General features: G+C 37.7%; 5 protein-coding genes across 7 annotated transcripts; 3 read left to right on the plus strand and 2 right to left on the minus strand.

Moving 5' to 3' along the window:
• Positions 1–991: 991 nt before the first annotated feature.
• Positions 992–4,680, plus strand: LOC125191146. Its single transcript, XM_048088629.1, has 11 exons — positions 992–1,217; positions 1,401–1,485; positions 1,854–2,047; positions 2,269–2,351; positions 3,088–3,133; positions 3,226–3,282; positions 3,392–3,446; positions 3,545–3,645; positions 3,761–3,824; positions 3,924–4,057; positions 4,395–4,680. Exons 1-11 carry the CDS (start codon positions 1,140–1,142, stop codon positions 4,569–4,571), a joined length of 1,074 nt encoding a protein of 357 aa, XP_047944586.1. The 5' UTR covers positions 992–1,139; the 3' UTR covers positions 4,572–4,680.
• A 217-nt stretch (positions 4,681–4,897) lies between these two features.
• LOC125190781 (inner membrane protein PPF-1, chloroplastic) lies at positions 4,898–11,064 on the plus strand. The gene is made up of 11 exons (XM_048088182.1): positions 4,898–5,241; positions 6,315–6,425; positions 6,653–6,727; positions 7,464–7,524; positions 8,354–8,427; positions 8,520–8,624; positions 8,877–8,984; positions 9,080–9,183; positions 9,620–9,769; positions 9,850–9,976; positions 10,875–11,064. The coding sequence occupies exons 1-11, from the start codon at positions 4,957–4,959 to the stop codon at positions 10,974–10,976; spliced, it is 1,302 nt and encodes a 433-aa protein (XP_047944139.1). The 5' UTR covers positions 4,898–4,956; the 3' UTR covers positions 10,977–11,064.
• A 5,502-nt stretch (positions 11,065–16,566) lies between these two features.
• On the minus strand, positions 16,567–19,083 carry LOC125190235. Of its 3 annotated transcripts, none has more exons than XM_048087481.1 (2): positions 18,943–19,083; positions 16,567–18,761 (listed from the first exon to the last, which is right to left on the minus strand). In XM_048087481.1, the coding sequence occupies exon 2, from the start codon at positions 18,498–18,500 to the stop codon at positions 16,992–16,994; it is 1,509 nt and encodes a 502-aa protein (XP_047943438.1). In that variant the 5' UTR covers positions 18,501–18,761; positions 18,943–19,083; the 3' UTR covers positions 16,567–16,991. The 3 variants fall into 3 exon arrangements, with proteins under 3 accessions (XP_047943438.1, XP_047943440.1, XP_047943439.1); XM_048087483.1 differs by having other exon boundaries at positions 16,567–16,845; positions 16,990–19,067; XM_048087482.1 differs by having other exon boundaries at positions 16,567–16,873; positions 16,990–19,067.
• Positions 19,084–21,521: 2,438 nt separating this feature from the next.
• LOC125189694 (single-stranded DNA-binding protein homolog sam-10-like) lies at positions 21,522–22,244 on the minus strand. The gene has a single exon (XM_048086945.1). The coding sequence runs from the start codon at positions 22,242–22,244 to the stop codon at positions 21,522–21,524; it is 723 nt and encodes a 240-aa protein (XP_047942902.1).
• Positions 22,245–22,795: 551 nt separating this feature from the next.
• LOC125190454 lies at positions 22,796–23,897 on the plus strand. The gene has a single exon (XM_048087769.1). It carries the CDS (start codon positions 23,109–23,111, stop codon positions 23,694–23,696), a length of 588 nt encoding a protein of 195 aa, XP_047943726.1. The 5' UTR covers positions 22,796–23,108; the 3' UTR covers positions 23,697–23,897.
• Positions 23,898–25,859: the final 1,962 nt, after the last annotated feature.

Genomic DNA, 25,859 nt, shown 5'->3' on the forward strand with positions numbered 1-25,859 from the left:
TTAGAAGTTTCATTAAATTTAATAAAATATAAATTATTATCTAAGATAAAAGTAAAAAATTATGATAAAATAAAAAATTATATAAGGACCTAATAAAAGTTATAATCAAAGTATAAGAACCTACTAAAACGAAAAAATTGTACGAGGATGTGATGAAATTTATGAAAAAAGTATAAGGACTTATTAAAACGAAAAAGTTGTACGTGGACCTAATGAACATTTTAATTAAAATATAAGGACCTAAGAATGTGTTTTGCAAAAAATTATCTTTAATTTGATATATTAAGATTTCTTTTTAGATTTTTAAGAATCGACCATTATTATTAAAAGTGACATGTGACATTAAAGTTTTGTAAAAATCGACTGCATTGTAACAATACATCGATGTCATTTTCTATACTTCACTGTGATATATTATTCATATGAATTTACAACATTGTCGATTATTCCATAACTAAAAAAAATAATTTCCTATATTATTTAATTTTAAATTGAATCGGCGCATTATGCAAATAGATAAAATTAAATTGTACTCCATTGAAGTACATCGTTATTTCTTCAGTGATTCGTTTCGAAATGTATAAAAGGAATTAATATATCAAACAAAATCCAACAAATCTCAAAAGTGCAACAATATCGTTATGTCAATAATCGGTTATAAGTAGGACTTAAATCAGTATATTCAGTCACTAGATTGCGTATTAATCTGTGGATTTTTTGACATTTACTATACATAAGCTCACGTATGATATTCTAATCTTATTTTTCTTAAATGACATTGTGTGTCTTATAAATTTACAATGCATAACTTAAATTTGAGTTTAATAAGCTAGTTTTAGAGTTAGTACAATTGATTATGACCAGTTATTCAATAATTCAATTATATAGCGTGTGGGACACGTGGATTAATCTATATGCTGACTCAGCTTCGTTACAATAATTTAAACGAATAAAAATAGAATTGGATGTGCATGATTTCACCTCTCGTGGAAAGAAGATACGTTAATTTACCTCCAAATTTGGTGAAATCAAAGCGATGCCGTAAAAATTGTGTGTTCAACTATATATACACGCATCTATTGAGGCACCAAAATTATTTTTCCTTCTCAAATGATCGGTAAGCAATCGGAGCGATCAGAATGCCACCGGCGTCAACGGCTCGCGGCTCCGCTTATCTCAACGCGCTCGCCGTTGAGATTGAGAAGAAGCTTCAACGTGTACGTACTCTCCAATCTCTCAATTCGATTCTTCTCCGTTTCTATATCATTTTTTTCTTTTTCGAGGAATTTCCCCCTTTCGGTCCCCTTCAACCTTATCCAATATGGCAATATGCATTTTAGATATCATGAATTGGCAGTGGTTTCCGGCGATTGATATTTTTCCTTGGTTGTTGTTGATAGGCGTTAGCTTCGGCAACGCAGAGGCGAAATTTGTTGCAAGAGTTGTTTGCGGACGTAGCTCTCGAGGTAGATGATCGCGCAAAAGGTGATTCACTTATTTTTCAGGCACATGTTTTTGGATTTTTTTTTTCTTTTCTGGCGGATGGAGGGACACCGCGAGATGAGAGATGCATAAACATAGCAGGCGCATGTAATAGCTCTTTGGCAGTTGATGGCAATTGGAGGTGAATAGGATCTTTCCGAATTACTACATAGATTAGTAACCATCCTAAAGCAGCCTCTAATCCATAGAGTTTTGTCCTACACAAGAACTAATTTCTATTTCTGGCTCAATTGTTTTCATCTTGTATTTATGCACATGGTTCAAGAGAAGATCAGCAGGTTCTCCTGGTAAAACTTTTAGGCCTATTGGTTATATGGTGTGATACATTTCTCCGCTCTTTATTGAAACAGATATAATTTTTGGCGAGGAGGGTGCCATTTCTGTGGCTGATGATGGGTATGGAGGCCCTTTATGCTTTTATGACGTGCTTTCTGATCATTTCATTAGCACGCCTGAGAGTGGGAAATCAATCCTTGATTTGATTGTGCAACTTTGGAGCCAGTCATTTGCATCTAATATTTTCGCTTTGCTGTTCCACAAATGGGTAAGTCTTGTTAGTGTGGAGGTACCTTACATGTCAGCTGTTTAAGCGTGTAGATAGAGATATAAGCATCCCACATTCCCACTTGTGTTTTTGTGGATGTACTATGATATTCCTCTCTCGCCTTCATATTCTACAGAAACTTTCCCTATCCTAGTTACTGCTTTTCCTGTTGATTATTTCATTGTTCTTTCCAATATCCTAACACACACTTCATACTGTAGCTGTTTGAGGTTCAGCTTGATAGTCCTGAGGTCCTGCTGCGGTACTCTTCTGCTCTTGTCCAAGGTGCTACAAATGTCTTCTGGTAAGAAAATTTTACATATTACAAGTTAAACGGTGATACCATATTTCAACTGGATAATGTAACTGATTATCTAGATTGCAATACCATTTCAGTCGATCCATTCTTTAGCTTCATCATGTATGTAGTGAAATGACTTAGACATTTTTATTTCCTTGTAAATAGCAAATATTTATATGGTGCACTCTATACGGTGCTTGGTGCGCTATACTAATATAATTGCAAAATGAAAGCCCTACCACAAGAATATAAGAGATGGGGAAAGAAAGAACAAGGTTGATAGACCCACATGTGTATGGTGATGCACTATGTGGTGCCGTGTGGCTGTTTTGAGTCCCCCTGTTCTTCCTATATGTATGGGCCTATGTAGTGCCTTGCCTTGTACTGAAAACCTAGTTATATGTGGATCTATGATGACATGTGGTAGGAAATTAGAATGCCTAGTGTAGCTGGCCAGTTGGACTGGTGAGCAAAACTTTCCTTACTATTCCAGGTTGATATTTCCTTGTATATTTTGAGAGACTGGAGTGGGCTTACCCACATCATGTCAGATTTGCATGTATAATATGTTGTGTATGAAGTCTTTCCAACTCCCCCCCCAAAAAAAAAAAAAAGAAAAACAAAATAAGTGAAGAAATCCAAGAGAGAATAAGGGAAGCCACTGACCTCTACTCCTTTATGTTTCTTATAATTCTGCCCGTTAGAAATTTCACAAGGGAACTTTTCTTATTAATTACAGGATTGACATCCAAACAAATACACGTCGTTTCCAGAGTTTATTTAAGGTGAGCATATATAGGCAAAGTTGTAATTGGCTTTTATTACATCTTAACCTCTCTACCATACTTTAGGTTCTTACACTTTCAAATGATTGTAGTATCTGCTTGAAGAAGTTGCTATACAGTCAGAGAGATTGAAGAAACTCCCCATACAGGTCTAGAATTTTATCATACATCTTTCAGTTCTATTATTTGTTTTTTAGTTCAAACTTGTATTAATATATCAAATTCACAATTTACTTTTTGTGCTTTTATTATCATTAGGCTCAGCGAAACCTGTTTCTTCTCCTCTCAAGATTCATTTTTTTCTACGATGCAGGTTTGTAGACCTTTTAGCATTTAGCAAATAAGCTTGTTTAGAGTTGTAGGTTCCATTTTCGTTATTTCTTAAACAGGACTTGATTGTGAACTTTATAGTTGACCAGCTTCAAAGCTTTTTGAAGCAGTTTCCTGATTACCCCAATGCTTTCTTGGTTGGTAGCGGCCCTGATATATTTATCACTGAGCTAGCTGATCAGGTAACTAATGGCAGACGTTTACATTTGTTCCATAGTTAGTTGTAATTGTTATCTTGATAATGATACCAGATTGCTTACTATTTTCCATTCTGTTAAATTTACGTTCTTTTATCAGCTTCAGAAGTTAAAGGTGGAGCCTGTACTTCTGCACTACCTCACTCAAATTAAAGCTCTCCAAGGTACATAAGTATCATATCTGGCTGGCGATGTCACTGTAACTTGATTGAATAATTTTGGATCTGTTAGATGTGACGGCCCCATATTTGTAAACTCTACAGGTGTAGAATTTCGAATGGCAACTAGTACAAAATTGAAAACTTGTCTCTATAGCTTCACATCTCCCGGTGGTCCTATGTATCCAACAAGAGCTGTTCGTCATGCTGCATGGGACGCTTTAGATTTTCTTTTCCCTGTGAGTGAATTGAATCCCTGCTAGTTGATGATGTATATGTGTTGCTTATGGCTAGCAGAATCTGGATACACCACCCTCTCACCCTCTCTGTTGCTTCCTTATGCATGTCATTAAGGAAACTCTAATTTACTGCTTGATCTTTTAAATCTGTATGATATTAGAGACTTTGAAACGAGGTTATCTTGGGAGATAAATATTAAGTTTTTGCTGCAATGACCTGATGCATATCATGCTCATTTTTTGTTGCAATGAATTGTGCCCATATCACTTTACCTTGGATTTCATTTCTCAGCAATAATCTGTTATTTGACGCTGCTGTTTTTCTTCTGTATTGCAGGTTGGCAGATACCCTCGACATCTAATAAGTCTGTTTTTCCGGTTGCTGTATCCGTGGTACTGGCCCTCGTCTTGTTGGAACTTTGTAGTTTCTTGTATACAAGCTGTGGTGTATTCCGTGTGGAGGTTGCTGTTTTCTAGATGGGAAAACCTGATAAAACCAAGGCGACCAAACTAGATGTGTGGATGGGTAGCTATCATGTAACACTAATCTTTCATCAGAAGAGTTGTATTCTGTAATACTACTATATGTTTCTGTAATCAAAATAGTTTTTTCATTGAGACAATTCTAGCTAGAGTATTATGTTATGTATTAACTACTATGTTACTAGATATTATTTGGAAGAATCTTCACATAATTGAGATTTTCAATTGTGGTTTTTCATGATATTTTATGTATTCAAGTTGAATAAAAGTTGAATGAATATCCAAGGGTGTGGAAAGACCAAAACGCCCTCGGCGTAGGAAATTAGAGGTAGCATTAACGGATAACACTCCAAACATACGTTCATGAACTCAGCTATCCACAAAAATTAGTTTCCTTTTTCCTCTTCCAATTCCCCATGGCGAGGATCCTGATTTCTTCCCCGTCTTTCTTCGGAACTCGGCTTCCCTCTATTTCCCGCCATGGAACCAGGCGCATCAGCACCGGAGTGAACTTCAGCCTCCACCAGCTGCCGCCAATCGACCACGCTGTTCACTTCGCTGCGATTGTTCAGAGAGCTGAGAGCTTGCTCTACACAATTGCTGATGCTGCCGTTGCCCCGACGGACTCGGCTACTGCTGCCGTCCAGAAGAACGGAGGATGGTTCGGATTTATCTCGGACGCCATGGAAGTTGTGCTCAAGGTAAATGATCGTTTACAAGTCGTCTGGGTCGAGTCTGTTAAGTGAGTACGCGGAATTTAGATTTGATTTATGTGTAGTTTCCTTTCAATACTTCATGGAGTACAATACTTAAAGAGGTCATCTCGATAAAATTTCTTTTGCACGAATTGCTTTCTAATATCAACATAAGCAACTGCCTTCTACTGGAAGCTCAAGTATACTTAAATCTAATTAATGTTATGAAAAAAATACAGTAGGAAAAGGTTGAGAAAGAACTGAAGTCTATAATACTGCAGAATAGGTAGTTATAAACCCACCCTGAACATAATTGGGGCCTTTTTGTCGTCTCCTAAGATAATGAAAATGGCTGTTTTAGTACAACTCTATTAGGGTGCAAATCCTGAACAGAAGAGGGAAAATTAATTGAGACCTTTCACTGGCTTCAAGAAGGTCATTCTCTTTTCTTATTCTTTGCACTATTTATATAAAGGGGGCATTTTGGTATTTATTAGACTGGGTTTTTTCATGTCACATGAGGTCATTTCCTGGCTAGAGTTTAACAACCAATTTCCACATCCACATGATGCCATCTTTAACTTGATATGGACTATGAAGAGGAACTCGCATTAATAAGCTGGCAGCTTCGGAAGGAATTACGGAAGAAATTCAATAATTTCTTCACATTTGTACGTTATTAGCAGATACAATTATTTTGATAGTGTGGGCAGCTAGTTACACTAAAACTTCTTTTTCGTTTCTAATTGGTGCTGTTCTGATTCCAGTTCTTGTATGCATCCTGAGATCATACTTGTAGGTCCTCATTATTTATTTAGTGACGTGAAATCTTTTTATGAATAAAGGATGATGACCTTTAAATAAATCAGTTTTACAGATAAAAATGATTTTAGACATGCATAAAGTGAGTAAATTAGGAATAAGATGTCCTGCAAGGAATTATCCCAGGTTTGGTAATCATAAACATTGATTATCATTCGAACAAAGTCAGTAGGATTCTGGTAGTTTAAGATTATTATCAAAGATTCGTGATAAATGCGCTAGCATTTTTGACTAACGACTGGCTTTTATCATGGCAGATTCTGAAGGATGGACTTACAACTGTTCATGTGCCATACGCATATGGATTTGCCATAATATTGCTCACCGTTTTTGTTAAAGTCGCCACACTCCCTTTGACCAAGCAACAGGTTATATGTTGCTTCAGCAACTATTTGAAATATGAGACATGTTCTGTGTACCACTAATATTTGCCTTGCCTGCTCGTATTTCTTTCTTTATCAAGGCTGAATTTCCTTTTTTTGTATAATTATCACCTGTTCCCATTTTATCCTTATTCATATTATTTCCTTTTGATAAATGTCTCTTACTAGCTAGATGGTATCTGTGGAGTAATGTGCATTTCTTTCTATGTAAGGTTGAGTCTACACTAGCAATGCAGAATCTTCAGCCAAAGATCAAATCAATCCAACAAAGATATGGTGGAAATCAGGCGAGCATCTTTAACTGTTTTTCCCATACAACTCATGTTGTTTTTTTGTAAATTGTAATATATGTGTGTCAACTTATAATTGTTCTTTGAGTTCATTTACAATCTAAGTCTTAACTGGCATGATGGTGAGACACAATTTAGTAGTATTTGGTGGGATTTGAGGCTTCATGTAATTCATATGCTTGAAAAATCCTTTCACATGAAATATCATCAACGGACTTCTATGTTAGTCCATTAGTAATAAAGTGTATTTTTGCTCAGTTACCCTCGCGGAACATATTGGAATTAGTGCATATATAGAATTGTCTTGAACATTGCTGATGGATGGATTTACTCTCTTCCTGTTACCATGCATTCAACTTTCGGTTCTCAGCATATCTGTACATTTTGTCATGGTGGTTGGAACACTTTAAATTAATAGTCATGCGATCTGTAGATAAAAAAATAGATGTATCTGAATCTGCTGAGAGGCCATCTCATGAAAAGGTATAACTGCTTTAATCAATCCTATAACATGATCAACACAACATTATTCACCTCACCATTGCTATGGTGTTGGCTGTGGTTGAGAACTTGAGATTGACTTAGAACTGTAAGCAATCTTGCTTTGTAGTCTGGTCTCTTATGCTTATATTTTGAGTCATTGAAACAAAAAAAAAATTACTATGGATTCTTGCCACCTGCCACCTGCCACCTTGCCTTGGTGAACTAAAATCTAATGTAGTGAAATTTTCAGGAAAGAATACAACTCGAAACTTCTCGTCTATACAAACAGGCAGGGGTCAATCCTCTAGCAGGTATAGTTTTTAATGAGTCAGTTTGATTTTCCTTCTATTATAATTTTTTATATTGCTTGATGCTGCATAATTGACAGATACACACACCTCTATAGCATTTTGGGTACAAATAGTATCTCTTCTGACCACTCATGGGCATTCTTAATGTCTCCAAGTCAATCAATTTATTTAATTTTTTATATTAGCTTGATGCTGCATAATTGACAGATACACACACCTCTATAGCATTTTGGGTACAAATAGTATCTCTTCTGACCACTCATGGGCATTCTAGATGCTGTATAATTGACAGATACACACACCTCTATAGCATTTTGGGTACAAATAGTATCTCTTCTGACCACTCATGGGCATTCTTAATGTCTCCAAGTCAATCAATTTATTTAGTTTTATCAAATCCAGTAGAAAAATGACTGTTTTACCCTTAACTGATGTGGTCATTGAGGTTGTTTGGAAATATAATTTTTGCTGAAGGCGTTTTAGTCCTTTTATTTAATGAACCTAAATTATCTTGTCATTTCTAGTCATGCCGTAAATTTCCGCAATCCTAGATGATAATGTACTTTGGAGTCACAGGCATCTTTTTTGTACTATTGATGTTCCACCCAGACTCTTGGTGAATGAAGTATTTCGTTTGTGTTACAAACAAGTTTATTAAAATGTTAATTGTTTATTATCCACAACTCTTTACCATTCCAACTTTTCACTAAGTGTTGACCAAAAACTGCTCCATTTTAGTTGTGAATCTCATTATTGCTTTTATGATTTTTGCTACTCAGTGTTGTTCTAACAGATTGTTGTTTTTCCCTTGTGAAATGATTATCACCAGGATGTTTCCCAACCTTGGCTACAATACCAGTATGGATAGGTTTATATCAAGCTCTTTCAAATGTGGCAAATGAGGTAACAAGAAGCTGGTTGATAGGATGGCATATTTAACATCGCTTGGTCTGTTAACTGTTCTCTTATTCCTCTTGCACTTTAATGCTACACAGGGATTGCTGACTGAAGGGTTCTTTTGGATTCCCTCTTTGGGAGGGCCCACAACAATAGCTGCTCGACAAAGCGGAGCAGGAATTTCCTGGCTGTTCCCATTTGTGGTAATTGAAATTTAGCAATAAAAGGACTTGGATAAAAATTGCAAAAGTTAGTGCTATACTTGAATGCATGTATCTCCATCAAACATGATAGCAATACATGTCCTAGCTTAAACCCATATGATAGGATGGAGGTTTAGTTGGTCTCACTAGCATTGTTTATTTTTCCTGAAATTTTTTTCTACCAGTGGAATATCGGTTATCATGGTGTATTCAAATAAATGGTTAACATGCATTCTCCATTACATTTTGCAGGATGGACATCCACCACTTGGTTGGCATGACACTGCAGCTTACCTTGTTTTACCTGTTCTTCTTGTTGTATCACAGTATGTCTCGATGGAAATAATGAAGCCTCCACAAGTAGGTTTCCATATAGTTCTCTTCTCTCTCTTTCTCCTATACCTGAATCATTTCTCTTGCAACATTGCACTGATACCTTAATCCTCTTCTGGTAGACAGATGATCCAAGTCAAAAGAACACACTTCTTGTATTAAAGTTTTTGCCCCTCATGATTGGCTACTTTTCATTGTCAGTTCCATCTGGATTGTCAATATACTGGTAATTTTCATTATCTTTTAGTTATATTTCACGGGATGCATATCTTCTCAAGTGTATACCTAGCGTTACAAGTTTGACTGTCATGCATTTGATAATGCATACTAAGATCTATCCTTAACTTATAAGCATCCGAGGCAATAAAAAATCTTAATACATCCACAGAATTCTATCAATATTGTATGCTTGATAAATTGTAGAATGAGTGACGAAATTGGCAATACACAATACTTTAGGTTACTATAAAGTATTCTGTAATATTTATCAGCAAGCCAAGGATTATGCTCTAAGTTTGGTTCGTCAAAAACTGCAGTCGTGGTTTTATCCGACAGCCATAAACCTGAATGATTCATATGGATACTGTATGTATGGCATTTATGTGACAATCTATGTTACTGTTAAACTTAAAGCTAACCACTTAAGTTGTTTTATGATTTAGGTTCACGAATAATGTGCTTAGCACAGCACAGCAAGTTTGGCTACGGAAATTGGGAGGTGCAAAGCCTGTTGTTGCTGAAAATGCCAGTGGGATAATTAGTGCAGGACGTGCAAAACGGTCAGGTTCTCAGCCAGAACGAACGGGCGAAAGGTGGGTTTTTGATTCAATAATTTCTATTGCTATCCTTTTCAATGCCCTTCAGACCATAACTAGAATTATTCCTGAAACAGATTCAAGCAGCTTAAAGAGGAAGAGAAGAAACAAAAACTTAGTGCTCTGCCCGCAGATGCTGTCCAGGTTTCGGACCCAGCTGATCCTGAGTCTGAAGATGACTCAAACAATGATACTGAACCAAAGGTACATTTTAGCTCATTATTCACATGAGATAAACTCCCAAGGCCCTTCTTGGTATGATGGAATGGAATGTGATTCCTATTTCCATTCTATTCATTTTTAATACAATAGAATGAAGGAGGGAACAGAATGAAAATGCAAAGGAACTGCAAAATAATTGTCATTTCATTCGTATCTTCATTCCATTCCATCACCTTAAGAAGGGCCTAAATTTCTTTTGAGTTGTCTTGTAGTGTCAAAATGTGTTCCATAACTTTACTTTTCACTTGGAAAGGAAATCTGTGCTCTGCTCTTATGTTACCCAAACAACTAAAAGTTGCTCTGGAGGGGGATTTATCCTAACACTCTTTGTTCCCCCTTCTAGCATCTTTTTGGTCAGAGAGTGTTAACAAAACATTCACCTTCTACTAGTTCTTTAATTTTGATCATCATTCCATGCTTGCCAGTTTCAGTAGTTGGGGATGACTTTCTTGAAAATTATTCTTGAATATGCACCTGATATAATCCGTGCCTAACAATTTTTTATTTGAAGAGAATGATAAAGAACTTTTTTAAAAAATGCACCACGCGTGTGATAATAACTTCATAGTTCTTGTTTGGAATGTCCATCAATAACTTTCCATTTCTTAATGTAGATATTCACTTCAAATTATCATTTTTACATATTGAAGTAAAACCTTTAGTTTTCAAACATCACTCTTTCAGACCAAGTTGTATACATTTATATTTCCTTTTAATAGGAAAAATGTGTTTATATTTTAGCAAAGCTATTAGGTTTTACAGTAGGGACTAGGGGTTATATATACCATTTGAGATAACATCATGTCATGACTTATCCATCTATCCATGCTATCTTTTGTAAGATGAATTAAGTTAGAGTACCTCTTGGTTTCTATATCAGGATAAGGAAGTTCTTGAAGAGGCATATTCGTCTAGTAATGCAAAAACAGTTCCTTCAGGGCCTAAGAGAAGTAAGCGATCAAAACGGAAGCGTGCGGTATGACTCCTATGAAATTTTGTAGTTACAATGAACGTTGTATATTTGTTGAAATATCAAATTAATATATAGTGGCCATTTTCTTTCCTGCAAATAGTTTTAAGGTTCACGATATCATCAACATCAGATTTTTTTAGGTTGAGATTGGTTATACCTTGCAATTTGAACTGGTCATTCAGCCTGTCAAGTGTAGAAGTGTATATCAGAAGTTGGGGTTACAGAATCATGAAAAGTATTTCATTTCCTTATCTGACTAGAAGAGAACCGTGACATTGTTTTTCCTAGGAAGATTATACTTCTGACAATGTGGCCTAAGAATCTAAGATAGTAGATTTGTACAACTTCTCTGACTCAAGATCATAATGTTAAAAGCCAGAATTCTACAGTGTTATCCTTCATTCCCTCTCAGGCACCGCTGGGATTTTTTGCTTGCTATTCTTATTCTGTAAATGCATATAAGCTTATAGAATAATCTTAAATGTTCTATAAGGTGATAGGAATTATAGGATTATTTTGGAGCTTAATAAAAAATAGATTCTGCAACTACACTTTTTGGAATTTGAATATAACTAGAACGACAAAACTTATGCTAATATGAATACAATAATTTTGTTGAAAAGTAAAATGTGGAAAATAAAACTGAAGAACTCTTGAAGACTACAATTTGATTAATTTGAATTGTGCATTGAGATAAATTCTATATAGGTATTTATAGGACTCTAGATATAAATATACCTAGGAACTATACTCATTGAAATTCTACATTGTAAATGTTATTCTCTTCCCAACATACTTGGGACTCACATGTTTTCTTCCCAACATACTTGAGACTCACATGTTCTCTTTCCAAAAAATTTTTGGTAACTTAACATAATACTCCCCCCATCCCACCATAAGCGAGATGCTTCATTTTTGCACTCGTTTTGGAAAAATAGTATTCCCTCCGTCCCAAGATAATTGAGTTATATTCTTTTTTGGGTTATCCCAAGGTAGTCGAGTCATTTCTTTTTTTTTTGGCAAAAACTTTATTTTCTCTCATAATTCACCTTCTCTTCATCTCTCTTATTTTATTTCCACTCTTACTTTACTTTCTCCACTTTAACCTTAACACATCAATTTCTTAAATCCGGTGCACAAAAAAAATGGTCCAACTACCTTGGGACGGAGAGAGTATAAAATAGTTAAAGTGGATATAATGAAAAGTGAGAGAGAGAATATTGTAGAGAAGAATCTTATCTACATCATGTTATTTCTTACTTTACATTTGATCTATTTTAACTATTTTATTATCATTTTTCCAAAACGAGTGCAGAAATGAAGCGCCTCGATGATGGTGTGACGGAGGGAGTATGATTAAGCCTATATATTGCGTACAACATTTCCAATGAACTTTTTGATATGCTGGCTTATTTTGGAAGTTATAAGCTCCTAAAGGTTCCCTGTATATAGGCACAGCTTATAAGCTCTCAGCATCCTATAAAGTAAATATATTTAGTAAACCTCAGGAACTCTTGAATATGGTAGTACAAGATTTCTGGAATTTATAAAGTGATACTGATGTGTTGTTTTAAAATTGAAACGAGGGTAACTTGCAAAGTCTAATGGTTTTATTATCATATTCTATCTGAAAAATAAATCACAAGTGTGTTATTCCGTATTGGGGGGAGGGAGGTATTTATGATTTTGAAGTTTTCTGCTAAATTGGTCAAACTTTAAAAATTAACCCTAAGAAACATATAGAACTTACAGTGACAAAACTTCACTAAAGAAGCTAATAACTCTGTCTCCCCTTAAATTTTGAATCCAACATTTAAGCATCTTGATAGCTTCTGAAGGAGTTTTACACTCGGAGAAACATCAATTTGGTTGTTGAAAGATGCACCAGCTATGTCAAATGGAAAGTGACTATAATACCTCTATTCTTTAAACCAACTACACCGAAAATTCGAAAACCACCGTGTAGCTTTCTATGCAGTTCTGGGCTGAATCTCAGCTTAAACTTGAACTTGACTCACCTCAGATTTTTATGTCCATGAGCTCATTCGTTAGTTGACTCATTTTCAAGCTCAATGAGCCTAGCTTCAATTTTTGAGCATAAAATTGAGTTTGAGCTTGATTGTTTCAAGTGTAATCCACTTATCAGTGATACAAAGCTTGAAGCAACAAACAAGTAGAGCTTGAATAGGATCCTAAGTTGTAACAATAAACATATAAGCTCACGTGCTTTTGAGCCGAAAACTGCAAGACCTTCCTTGGTAACTCATTAAACTTTTGAGCTTGCTTCACGAGACTAACTATGTTAATCGATGAACTCCATTCTGAGAGTTCCTGCCTCGTTAGCAGCATTATTATCTTGGAAGTAAGACCAAATAATAAGTGTCCACCAACTCTAGGTGATTGAGTGAAGTTTCTGATCATAGTTATGATTGGCTTTATATAGTAGTTGGCCACAAACTGAAATAAGCTGAACTGAATCATCCGAGAACTTGAATCATATTACAAATTACTATGGTCATAAGATCGAAAAAATTATTGGTAACCCCCGAATAGCTAAAAGGAAATACTTGGCCTACATACAAGAGTTGTGCATTTCTTCAGGCCTTTGATGGTGGACGGTTATTTCCAACTGGGCTGGGTCCGGATGGTGTCTTTCGGACCTTCTGCTCATATGCCTCCTTTCTGTTTGTCTGTTCACAGAAATGAGCACACTTTCATCGCTGTTAACATATCAAACAGGTATCGGAGTTGAGGAAAATGATTCTTCTAATGTGCTTACCTTGTCTTCCTGACTCTTACCCTCTGTGTCAAATGCAGCAGTTGCGATCTTTAAATTCCCTACAGCATATATATGATAGGTAGTAGCTCTTGTTAGAACTGGAATCACTGGTTTGCTTTGGATGGTGTGAAAATCAAGCTTACCTTTTGTTGTTTCTTGAAATGTGGCGGAATTAGCATAGTGGTGTTGAAATGCAAGCAGTAGGATAGATAGAAGGAGAAAAGGAAATAAAGTGTGTAGTGTTTTCATCTTAAGCTTGCAGTGCGGGAAATGAAGGAGGTGTAGAAATTATGAAGTGAGATATAAAAGCAAAGTAGAGAGAATAATGAGAATTGTTGGTGGGAGAAATCTGTGGTTTTTTTTGTTCTCATTGTGAGTTGACTTCTTCACCCTCATCATAATCTGGAGTTGAAGTCAATCAAGGCCATCATTGAATGGAGTGGTTTTGCATGGAGTGGAGGTGGGGAATATGTTTATTTTCTGGACATCTATATGTAGTGCTCAAATTTAAATAGGTAACAAGTTGGTTGGAGTTTGAATTTTCACCATCTTATATTTGTACTTGTATATGATTGTGAATGTGATTAAAGGGACAGGCAATTCACCAGATGCCAATTTCTAACATATTAGTGGAATGAACCTAGTAACCTACTCTCTTTCTGGAATAAGAGAGCAAGTCTATCCCTATATTCCCTACTACCTCAATTGTCGATGCCCCTAATTAACGCCTTTTGTCGGTTTGCGCAGTTAAAAAAACAGTTAATTTTACTGACAAATTATGTGTGGAGTATATAATTATTAGCAGGCGTGCCGACATTCAATTTATTTAAATCAAGTAATGAACTATACTTGCTAGACATTGTCATAACTCATAGGTGTTTCTCCATATGAAGAATTTGTTAAGAGTGATCTGACAACAAAACCTTAACAAACACCAGACAACTCAGGTATGATTATAAAAATTTAGAGTATGCGCCTAGTCTTAAATTAAAATGCCTTCAATTTTCTTTTTTGATTTGACTGCGGGTGTGCCAAACCGCCTTTGACGAAGTTCGACTAATTCTGTTCGACCAGGTCACTTTGGAAACCAAAAAATTGTGTTAGAACTTGTAAAAGACAATTATTACAGTAGTATTATAAATTTAGACTATTTGCCTAGTCCCTAATTCAAATGTGATTATAAAGGCCCTCCTAATCGGTTCTAACATATATAAGTGTTGGGTTACAAATACATCCCATGTCGGCTTTGCAATCCAACAATATGGTCCTATCCTATTAAATCCAATCTCTTGTTTGATACCTATATTAGAAAATAATTAACCCGTGATTATTAGTTCCAGCTCGTATCGACCCATTACTGTAGTAGCTATATTTAAATGTTCAACAGGTTTATTCATCACCGTAAATAGTGGGATATTGAAACGGGTATCCGCACCCAAAAACTGAGTATCAATACCAGATTTAGGAGGAAAAATACCCATCGCACTTGACCCCTCGTGCGGGTACACCTATACCCGACGTGGGCACCTGCACCTACCTTTTTTGTAATCACCTCTTTTGCTTTAATAGTGATGCGACCACTCGAGAAATCGTCGAGATTAAACAAATTAAATAAGGATATGGACAACATAATGACAAATTATACAAATATTATTTTAGTTTTTGATCTATTGAGCTTAAACTAATTTAATCTAAATGGTACTCTCTTCGTCTCACTGTGAGTATATACTCTTTCCATTTTAGTATGTTCCATAAAAATATGCATTTTTTAATATTAGAAACTTTTTTCTCTCTATTAAGGTATGACCTATTCTCCACTAACAATATTCTAATGACTTTTTCTTTCTATCTCTCTCATTTTACTAATTGTGCATTAAAACATGCACTCAATCAAAAATGCATATTTTTACAGGACAAATGGAGTATTATCTTATCGCTCCCTCCGTCCAATAAAAATTTAGGCAATGGGTATGACACTGGAATTAAGACAAATTTGGTAAAATATGAGATAAGAGAATAATGGTATGGTAAAGTAAGAGAGACACGGAGAATGGTAATTAAAGTAGTCGTGATGTTTTTGCTTAACATTGTTTCTGTAATTTAGAATTTCATCGACCAAAAATATTAAAGGTCGTTTCTGTACATGGTCAACAACAGTTAAAAATTCTGTTGATATTGTTAAAGTTTATGACATTTTTAGGGACTACACGCAAAGTTTAAGATCAACTTTGTTAAATGTCTCAAATTAGTAATATACATTTAATTTCATTTTTAGCTCATTTTGACTAATGTTGATGCTTTCACTTGCTGAATGGAGTATTAATTAGCTTGGTTGCTCCTGATGTAAAACCAATCATTTAAAATATAATGGATAATCTGTTTTCTTTTTCTCTATTTTTGTAATGGCCGATCTAAATAATAATGAGATCATGAAGGCTGCTAATTTAAATCTTATTTATATAGAAGAGAATAAAGAATACATATAGCCAGAAAAATAGTAACAAATTTTCTTATAAGTTTCTTAAAAAAATAACACTAGTTTAGCCGTATTAAGTATTACTAACAGGCAAAAGTGTTTTAAATAACAAGGAACTCTAATCCTAATGCACTCCACTTGATAAACAAAGGATACAAGACCATCAATTTACAATCAATATCATCAATTATTTCCAAGTATAATGAACTTGAAAGCACAAGATTCAAATTTCATACACAGCCTCAATAACGAATAAGGATTTATAAAAATAAGTGAAATTTTATTATATACTATTATACATAAAATCCATACACAAAATATTGTATTTCAAATTTGAATTAGAATAGTTAAAATAAAATTTCAATTGAGTCAAATAACATGAGTAGTTTAGGATACTGTATAAAAAAAAATTACAAAAGGATCCCAGAAGGTAAAATTGTTAAAACCATCCCAAATGACCATAAATACAAGAAAACAAAGGAAAAAAGAAACCCAAAACGCATCCAAAACGAACCGGATTAGTGAGGTGGACTCACCCTATACGTGATCCGTTTTTTCAGGATTCGTCGGGTGGCGTATCTCATACGCACTCCACGCGAATCACACCATGCGCGTATCCAATACTGCAATATGGTATTTTTAAGAGAACCCCTACATTGTAGAGCTAAGTTGAAAAATCAATATAAATATGCATATTACTACTTCCACTGCTTATTAAAACCTACTCAATCAGTATGCTAACGAGTTGGTGTCATCTACTAATATACCTTCAAGACAACACAAATTCATTAGGCGGGCGAAGGCAGACGAGAACCTCATGTTCCTCTGGTCCCACGCGATGTTTAGGCACTTTGATCTCAAGAACTGTTCCACTATTGTCAAAGTACGCTTCAAGCTTAGCATCATCAGGGATCCGTGTAGGCAGAGGGATCTCTCGTCTGAACTCTCCCGGTGGACAGTGCTCCGGGGCAGGGTCAGTGAGTTTGAATGTCCGGTCGTTCCTTTGGATGAAAGGCATACATGCTGTGCTCACTGATGAGATCTTCACCACACCGTGTGTGAGATTGTTCCACCAGTGCACTTTCACCCTTTCAGGATCAGTGAAAGGCAGAGTAACTAGAATCAGATATCCTTCCTCGTCCTCATAAATAGTCTTGGCTGCTGTAACAGGGCCATATACGTTTCTCACCACCCCGGTAAACTCATTCAACCATGGAGGCTCCACGGGATGAAACTCTACATCTTGATGTCGATCCCCATTGAGATCATTAGGCAAGCAGCAGTCTTCATCATTCCCATTTGTGAAGATTTCTTTCCTTTTCTTGTTGCAAGAAGACGAGAGATCAATCCCGTTCCCATTAACATGGTTAGACGGTTGAGTTGATAAGTTCAAACCCGACCCGTTAAGCAGCTTCTTCGCAGGCGGGTGTGATTGTGCAGTGTTCTTCAGTTGAGAAAATGGTCTTTCAAGCTCAAAATCCGTATTTGGAAGGGTCCTCCACGAACTAAACTCTTTTGCCTCAGGCGGGATGCAAAAGTTTAGATCTCTACCAGTTAGCTCCACCCATTTCTTCTGTTCCTCATCATCGAGGCCCATGAGATTGGGCGATGGAACCAGCTCTATCCCGTGCAAACACTGGGGATTCGAGAGCCCCCTGTAGTGCTTCCGCTGCATTTTGTGAGACCGCACAAAACCCTTATCAGCACAAAATGGGAATGGGCGCTGGCCCTGGCGCGAGTGGCCATTCATGTAGCTTCTTAACTGCATCTTACCTAGTGCATTTTCGGGCCTCTCCTTAAAAACCCACATATACATATTCTCCATATCATGTTGCACCAGGAATACATCCAGTTCAAGATCAGATTTATCAAAACCCGAAACACCATTGTTGTCCCAAACCACATTGCACTTGGACTTCTCTTTCAAAACAGGCTTGAAATAGAACCTAAAGAAGAACCAAGCACCCCACACACTATCCAATCTCTTGCCGGCACACTTCCTCCCAATCTTAGGCAAATCAATCAGCTTATCCGATTCATTAACTTGGTGTCCCAACCCCACCTCAAGCATATCAAATGTGTCATGGTTCCACGACTGCGGAGGAGGGCTTGGCTCCACAGACAATGGTAGATTAATATCCGGTGGCCCGGAAAGAATAACCTGCCTATTCATGTCGCGTTCCGACTCATCGTGACAGGTAGCTATTGAATCCATAGACAAGAATGTTGAAGGGGGATAATTCTCAATGCTTAAGCTAGTCAAGAAATCTTCCCCCATTTCCTACCCTTGCCCTCCCTCCTACGCTCAGCAAATTAAGGTTTTATATCCAGACACTCAATAAATTCAATTTACACCCACCAAAATCAAGTCAAGAGGGTAAAGACCGCACCTTTATACAAAAGCTCCACTGTCAGGAAGCTCTATACAATCAATAAATCAAAAGCACAAAAAAACCGCACCTTTTTGGAGAAGTTCCACAGCAAGGAACCCCTACATAATCACCGCAACACTAATTTTTACAAAGAGCACATCCAATCTCTGCACTCAAATTCCAAAAAGGTACTGATGGATTTGATCAATTGGATCGAATCTGTGACTCCCAGATGAGCATAAAGAATAGGGCAAAACAAACGGGGCAGGGAAAATGAAGGGTTATCCGAGAAGGGGAAACGATTTCCAAGAGGAAAAAGGGCTACAACATAAAATTGCAAACGATTACCTTCAGCTTGTAATTCCACAGAAATAATTTTGAAGATCTGAGATTCTGAGTTCGACAATGTCCACCCAGAATTTAACGAACATTATCAGTAATCGAAATTGAAATCAACTACTCACACACTTATTTTTTTTAAAATCTCACCGTATAAATCGAAATATACTTTATTTTGGCGTCTAATAATCTTTAAATGGTCAAATATTATTCTGGCGTATTCCCGTCCTATTATATGTGATAAGTAAGTATTATAAAAATAATTATTTTTTAAGATAGCGTTCAATTTATTAAACAAAAGATATATAGAAGAGATTAACAATCGTTGAATAGTTAATACATGGTAGTACTATTCACCAATACACTCTACATATTTATCCAAAATAATACGTCTAAGGTTTAGAAGTATACTTCAAAAGAGTAATTACTTGTATATTTTTACTGTGAATATTTGAGACGAGAGAAATTAGAGAAAGACAAACACAATATTTTAGACTTTGAATTTACTTAAAATGTGATTTAAGGAGGTATTTAAATGGTTAAGGTATATGAAAACAAACACTGCACCAAATTTGTAGGAATATAAAAAAATTAACACACTATGCACATTTGACTTAACAATTTACATATTACTCGAATAATATAATCCACTGCAAAAATTTTATCATGTTATATACTAGTACTATTATTAAAATAAATATAATCATCTGATAATCCTATGATCTGTAAACAGTAAAGCATAAAAATGGAATAGTCATTAATCACATGCCTAAGATTGTTTTTTCGGAGGGGGTAGATCATGATCTGTAATCCTATGAAAATGTCTACATGATTAAATCTGTCACTGATCGATGAGAAAAATCAACCCATCTTCTTAAAGTGATTTCAGAATTGAGTCGAGCCCATGATGAAGGTGCATTACTCTATGGGCTTCCGATTTTCTTGGGTCCAGTGCACTTTCTAAGGTGGCCCAATATTAGGTATGCTCTATTTATTAGCTAATTCATAAACTTCAGATTCAGTTTCTTTAAAATAGGTAACCAATTTGGTAGTAAGATTTAACAATATTATAACGAATCTATGAAAAATAAAATTAGCTATAAATCTTAGTCTTTTTTATTTTGCCTTGAATCTAAGGATTTGTTTTATTTTCTAATTAAAGGAAGACAGGAGATTCTTATAAATTTTGATTTTCAATTATAAAAAAAAAAATTAATTATTATATTGTTGAAATTTTGAATTAATTTAATGCTCCATTTTTCCCAATAATTGTCCACTTTGGTTTCGCGCCGCATTTTAAGAAATATAAAAGAAAGTTGAAAAAAAATAGTGAAATATGGGTGCCACTATTATAATAATATGTGAGTAGAATAGTTGGTCAAATATAAAGTCTACTTACCATTTTATGATAAAAAATGAAAGTAAATAATTAACGAGAGATTGAGGGAGTATTTATTTTATTATGGAGCTACTAGCAAGGTTTGGGCCACTTAAGCATTAAGCCCTTTACCTTCTTGTGAGCATAATGTATTCTTAGAGTGTCTCCGGCGGCGCCCCTCCCACTCGCCCTTCCCATGCCACGTCAGCACTAGCCCCTCCCATTCCACTGCCACATCACTAGCCCTTCCCACTCGCCCCTCCCACTCGCCCTTCCCACAATTAAATTAATTCACAATTAAAATTTAAATTTACGGAAATAAAATTCGACACGAATACGAACGGGAAATACGAAAATTACATTAAAAAACAAAATTACATAATTAAAAAAAATTACATAATTTTAAAAAAAAACATAGTTTAGAAATAAAATTACATAATCCCCTCGGCTTTCACTCCTCGTCCTCGTCCTCGTCCCCGTCGCCCGTGCCGCTGCCACCTCCGACGTCCCCGCCCCCGATCTCGACGCCATCATCATCAATGGGTGGCATCCCTAAATCGCGCCGACATCGGTTGACCATCTCCTTGCACAGCCTTCTCAAGACTGGATCGTGCGTGTTATACCACTTCAAAGTGATCTCGCATCGTGGTCTTCGTTTGCTGCGCGCGGGCGAGGCTGTCGTCCTCTTCTCCTCCTGGGACCTCCGATTCGACCTCGTAGGACCCGCTGCCGCTGCCGCTTCCCCTCGCCATCCGCTGCGCAGCCTCGTTGCCCCATCGGGCGACGACGATGGCGAGTGTCTGTTCGTGGTAGCGGGGCCACTTCCTCGGCTTCGGGGAGCTCGTGCGAACCAAAGACTGCTGCTGTACTCACCGGAAGAGTTGATCTTCGTCCGCTTCCAGCCCGATTCGACACCAATCGCAAACTTTTGCGAATCCTTGACCACGAGAAAGGCCTCCCACTGGTCAAACTCTTTGATCCCCAAGTCTTTGTTGGGGTATTGGGCTAAGGATCGTCTCCGCACATCATCCTCAGACATGCCGCTGCTTACCATGCGCATGTTGTTTTGGTAGATTGCGGCAAAACGACTGAGCTTAGGCCTCAACCGGAGCCACTGTTTCCGGCATTGCTCGGGGATGCGAGGCTTCGCCCCAGGCGGTTTGTTGGCGCAGTAGGCAGCACTGATGCGATGCCACATTCGGTCAACATACTAGTTCGCTCCGGTGTAGGGATCCTCTACAATACCGATCCATGCCTTCGCAAGCGCGACATTTTTCCACACGGTCCAGATCGTCCTCCGCTCAGTCTCATCCACACCCTCCTCCCCTCCCATCCCCGTGTGTGAGGAAGAGCTCGGGACTTTGCCCTTGCCCCTACCCCCGCTCCTGGCCGTGGCCTTGCTTTTTCTCCTGCCCCTTGCAGGCCCCGCCTCCTGGGGAGTCTCACGGATCGGCGATAGCCCCAGATCCTCAAAAGAGAAAGTCTCGATGCCGGCGTACTGAGTCTCCGGAACAGAAGAAGGGGAGTCATCGGCCAACAAATCTATATATGGCCGATAGACAGATTCCCCAGGCGTCCTCGGGCTCCTGTGCTGCATCGATCCACTCACCGACATATTTGGCGGCGTACCGCCCATCCCCACTGCCCCGGGCACCATCCCTCCCACCCCCGCCATATTTGGCGGCATACCGCCCATCCCCGCAGTCCCACCCATCCCCGACATATTTGTCGGCATACCCGCTGCCCCTGGCATCATCTGACCCATTTGACTCATCCAAGTGTACATATTGTAGAACATTTGGGGAGTCATCACCGGCATACCGCCCATCCCCGCCATCCGGGGATTCATCCCCGCAAAATTTCCCTCCGCGCCGATGGGAATCGAGGGTGTGTTCCCTCCGCTCGTGGTGGGGGAGTTTCTATTGTACTCCATTGTAGTAGAAATGAAATTTGTAGAGAGAGAGAAACTTGTCAACACAAGTGGTGTGAATGAAATGAAGTTGGGGGAGCCCTATTTATAGAGTTTATTATTTATTAAAAAAATTAAAATTAAAATGTCGGACGTCCGACCGGGACGGGCGACCTTCGCCACAATGGCGCCGTCCGGTCGCCCGTCGACGGGAGGGGCGAGGCCTTCGCAGGGGCACTCGGGACGGGCGTGGGCGCCCTTCCCGCCCACTATGGCGCCCATCCGGTCGGACGTCACCGACGGGCGAGTGGGAAGGACGCCGTTGGAGACACCCTTAAGCTTTCTATGCCTTTCTTCTCTACTCTTCACTACAAAATTGTACCTTCCAAATCCTATAGATAAAAATTACTACTATTACTTATGTTTTCAGAGACTAAATATTTATCTTAATGAGTAAAGATTTTATTGTAATTGCAAATTGTTGTTGTTTATTTATTTGGTTAATAAGAATATAAAATAGAGATGACGCGCTTAGATTTGTTTTGGCAAGCCATGTGAATGGAGAGAGACACACACCGCCCCTTCCACTTTGCCAGTCTAGCTTTCTGCGCAAAATTCCTTTTCTTTCTCAAACAACTTTTCTATAATAAACTTACCTTCTTCAATCCCATCTTATTAAGGCAATTTGCCTTCCCACACTATATTTCCAAATTTACCTTAATCAATTCCTTAGAATGTGGGAACCATATTTTATTATTTACCCTCCCTCTCCCTCTCTCTCAAATGCTGGGTAGAAAGTGTCTACCAGATTCTCTGCTTTTTCAACCCTACCTTTGAATCCCTCCAAATTCTCTACACATATTCAAAGATCACTGCAATTGTAATTGAATGGGATCTTTCGGTGGATTAGGCATTGCGCTGAGTTTGGTTTTTGGTGTCGTTCTAATGGGGCTTGTTGCAAAGTTTTGTCATCTGCTATGGCGGAAGAAGAGAACAGTGTGTTCACGCAGCGCCAAAATCGAAAATCTGGAGAAATTCTCGTTTCCTCTGTGTTGGAAGAATTCAGATTCCGGCAGCAGCAGAGAGCTGACGAATTCGATCAGAAGCCAGTTCGAACAGGAAGACGTGGAAGCGGGGGTGAAGGCGAAGGGTTACGGCGAGGAAGGGGTGGAATCGGAGTTGATGAGATTGCACAACCTGTGCGGACCGCCGCGATTCCTGTTCACGATCAAAGAGGAGAGCAGGGAGGATTTGGAATCGGAGGATGGGAAATCGAGAATCAGCAACCGCTTGAGCTTCGGCATCGGCAGCCCTATCCCGTCGCCGGCGTTTAGGGCTTCCAATTTGTGGAGCGGCGAGGCGGAGCTCAACAGATTGCGATCCTCGCCGCCTCCGACGTTCAAGTTCTTAAAGGATGCAGAGGATAAATTCGTGAGGAAGCAGGAAGCGGAGAAGTCAAGAGAAAGAAGTCGATGATGCTCCGTTTGTTAAGCTTAGCAAAGCGGCGGCGGTGCAGGTGATAAATCCCTAGATTGCATTCATTTAGGTTTCTATTCATTCCACTTTTTTCTCTCTTGTATATCTTGATTGATTCCAATTAATTTTGATTCTCTTCAAATTTGTTTATTTTATTGGATCCACCCAGATGAGGATTTCAATCTTTTCAGGTTTTCTACTCTTTGTTCTGTTTTGAGTTCTAAAGCATGTTTAATGAGGTGTGTAAGCATTAACGGACGGACAAAAGATGGTTCTAACTTCTAAGCTAACTGTGTTAGTTAGTGCAATTAATCATTAATCACCTAACCTCAATTAATGAGATGTGGGAAGCATTAACTGACAATGTCAGTCTATGCAATGTGCACACTTATTATAAATGTTTTGGCCATGCACAAGCATTTCAATTGCTGCCGGCAACATTAATTCATTCATGACTCGAGGCTATTTATTTGCATCACTACTATAATTATGACCCATATGATATGAGTACAAATAGGTATGTCGAAATGGATACATCCGGGTACCCGCACCCACTAGTAGAAACACATAAAAAACGAGGTGCTTATAGCCCCCTCACGAATTTTAAAAATATTTTATTATTTATATAATATCACCAAGTTTTTAAATATTTTGTGCAAATTATTGTATAAAAGCTCTTATTATTACAAAAAGTTATACAAAATTAATTGTAAAAAAAAAAAATTGAAAACAAAATCCATGATATATAACCTTGCCAAAACAATTTTCTATGTCCATTCCTGCCTGTAGCTGATTTTTTAGAAATTCCAGTGCTCGTATCCAACCCGGTGTAGCATGCGGGTGTACGGGTTCCTGCACCCGATCTCTTCAAAATTGTTGGTTTGGGATGATGGAAGAATGGTCTATCGAGGCCCTTTAGGTCTAGTAGATGGAAGTGGATTTTGTGTATGCGGAGATAATTGACTTCTGTTTTTCCATTTGACCTTAAAAGAAAATAATTATATTGTAATGCTGAGATTAACGTTTGAAAAATCTGGGGACATGTGTTAATGATGTGAACCTAGATGTCTACCCTCAGAAAGTGGAGCCACTGAAAAAATTGGTTGGACCCCGGACTCAATCCATAGGTAGTAAACCAAATGAGGCCTTAAGCACTTTTATCCTACGATTGATCCATATTAAGGAATCAAGGATGGAAGGAGGACGAAACCTAGAAGATGCTACTTGAAGTGACACATGGAAGAATAGATCGCGAAACAGCGCATGGGTCATAGGGCTCCACCCGGCCAGGTGGAGTCATGGTCAGAGACCACCCGACCGGGTGGGAGTCTCTGGACGTCCGAGGAGGCGACCCGGTGGGTGTAGTAGCAACGAGAGGGTCTATGAGATCAACCTTTGACCCCATCTGGTGACTTAAGCACCAAATTCATCCGATCGAGTGACTTAACCGCTGGATGGACTTGGTCAAGTAGTTTGGTAATAAACTACCACCTTGCCCGGGTGACATACCAAAGTCGTGGATTTTTAGCATTTTTTTTTAGACTTGTAGCATTCTACTTCCTCCGTTCCATAGTAATAGAGTCATTTTGCCATTTTGCTACGTTCCATAGTAATAGAGTCATTTCCATTTTTAGTAAAAGTCAACACATTTTTTCACACCTACTTTAGTCTCTCTTACTTCTTTCTCTCTTCATCTCTCTACCTTTTTCATTTTCCACTTTATTCTCCCTTTACTTAACTCACCTAACACAATTTTTTTTAATCTTCGTGCTGAAAAAAAATGCCTCCATTACTATGGAACGGAGGGAGTATCTTTTTCCAAGTAAAAAAGGATTTTTTTGACATTTTGTATTGGATTTTGAACCTATTTGAGTACTCTATATTTTTTCTCATTTGGAAGATAAAGTTTCATCAATTCAAATTTATCTGGTTACTTGAGTAATCTTGTGTTGCTTAATTAGAGGTGTGCTAAGTAGATGCACTCTATATTTTTTAGCTTATTCTCTAGTCCTTTTAAGTTAATTTTGCTTCAAGAACAATTCTTAGGATAGACATATGTTTGGTCTATATTCCAGAGTTCATATTGTTATGTAATTCTACTATATGTAATTCTACTATGTAATTACATATATTTATCTTGTCTCATATTATTATTACACGCAG

The sequence above is a fragment of the Salvia hispanica genome, chromosome 5 (assembly GCF_023119035.1).
Source record: "Salvia hispanica cultivar TCC Black 2014 chromosome 5, UniMelb_Shisp_WGS_1.0, whole genome shotgun sequence".
In the NCBI taxonomy this organism is placed as follows: Eukaryota; Viridiplantae; Streptophyta; class Magnoliopsida; order Lamiales; family Lamiaceae; genus Salvia; species Salvia hispanica.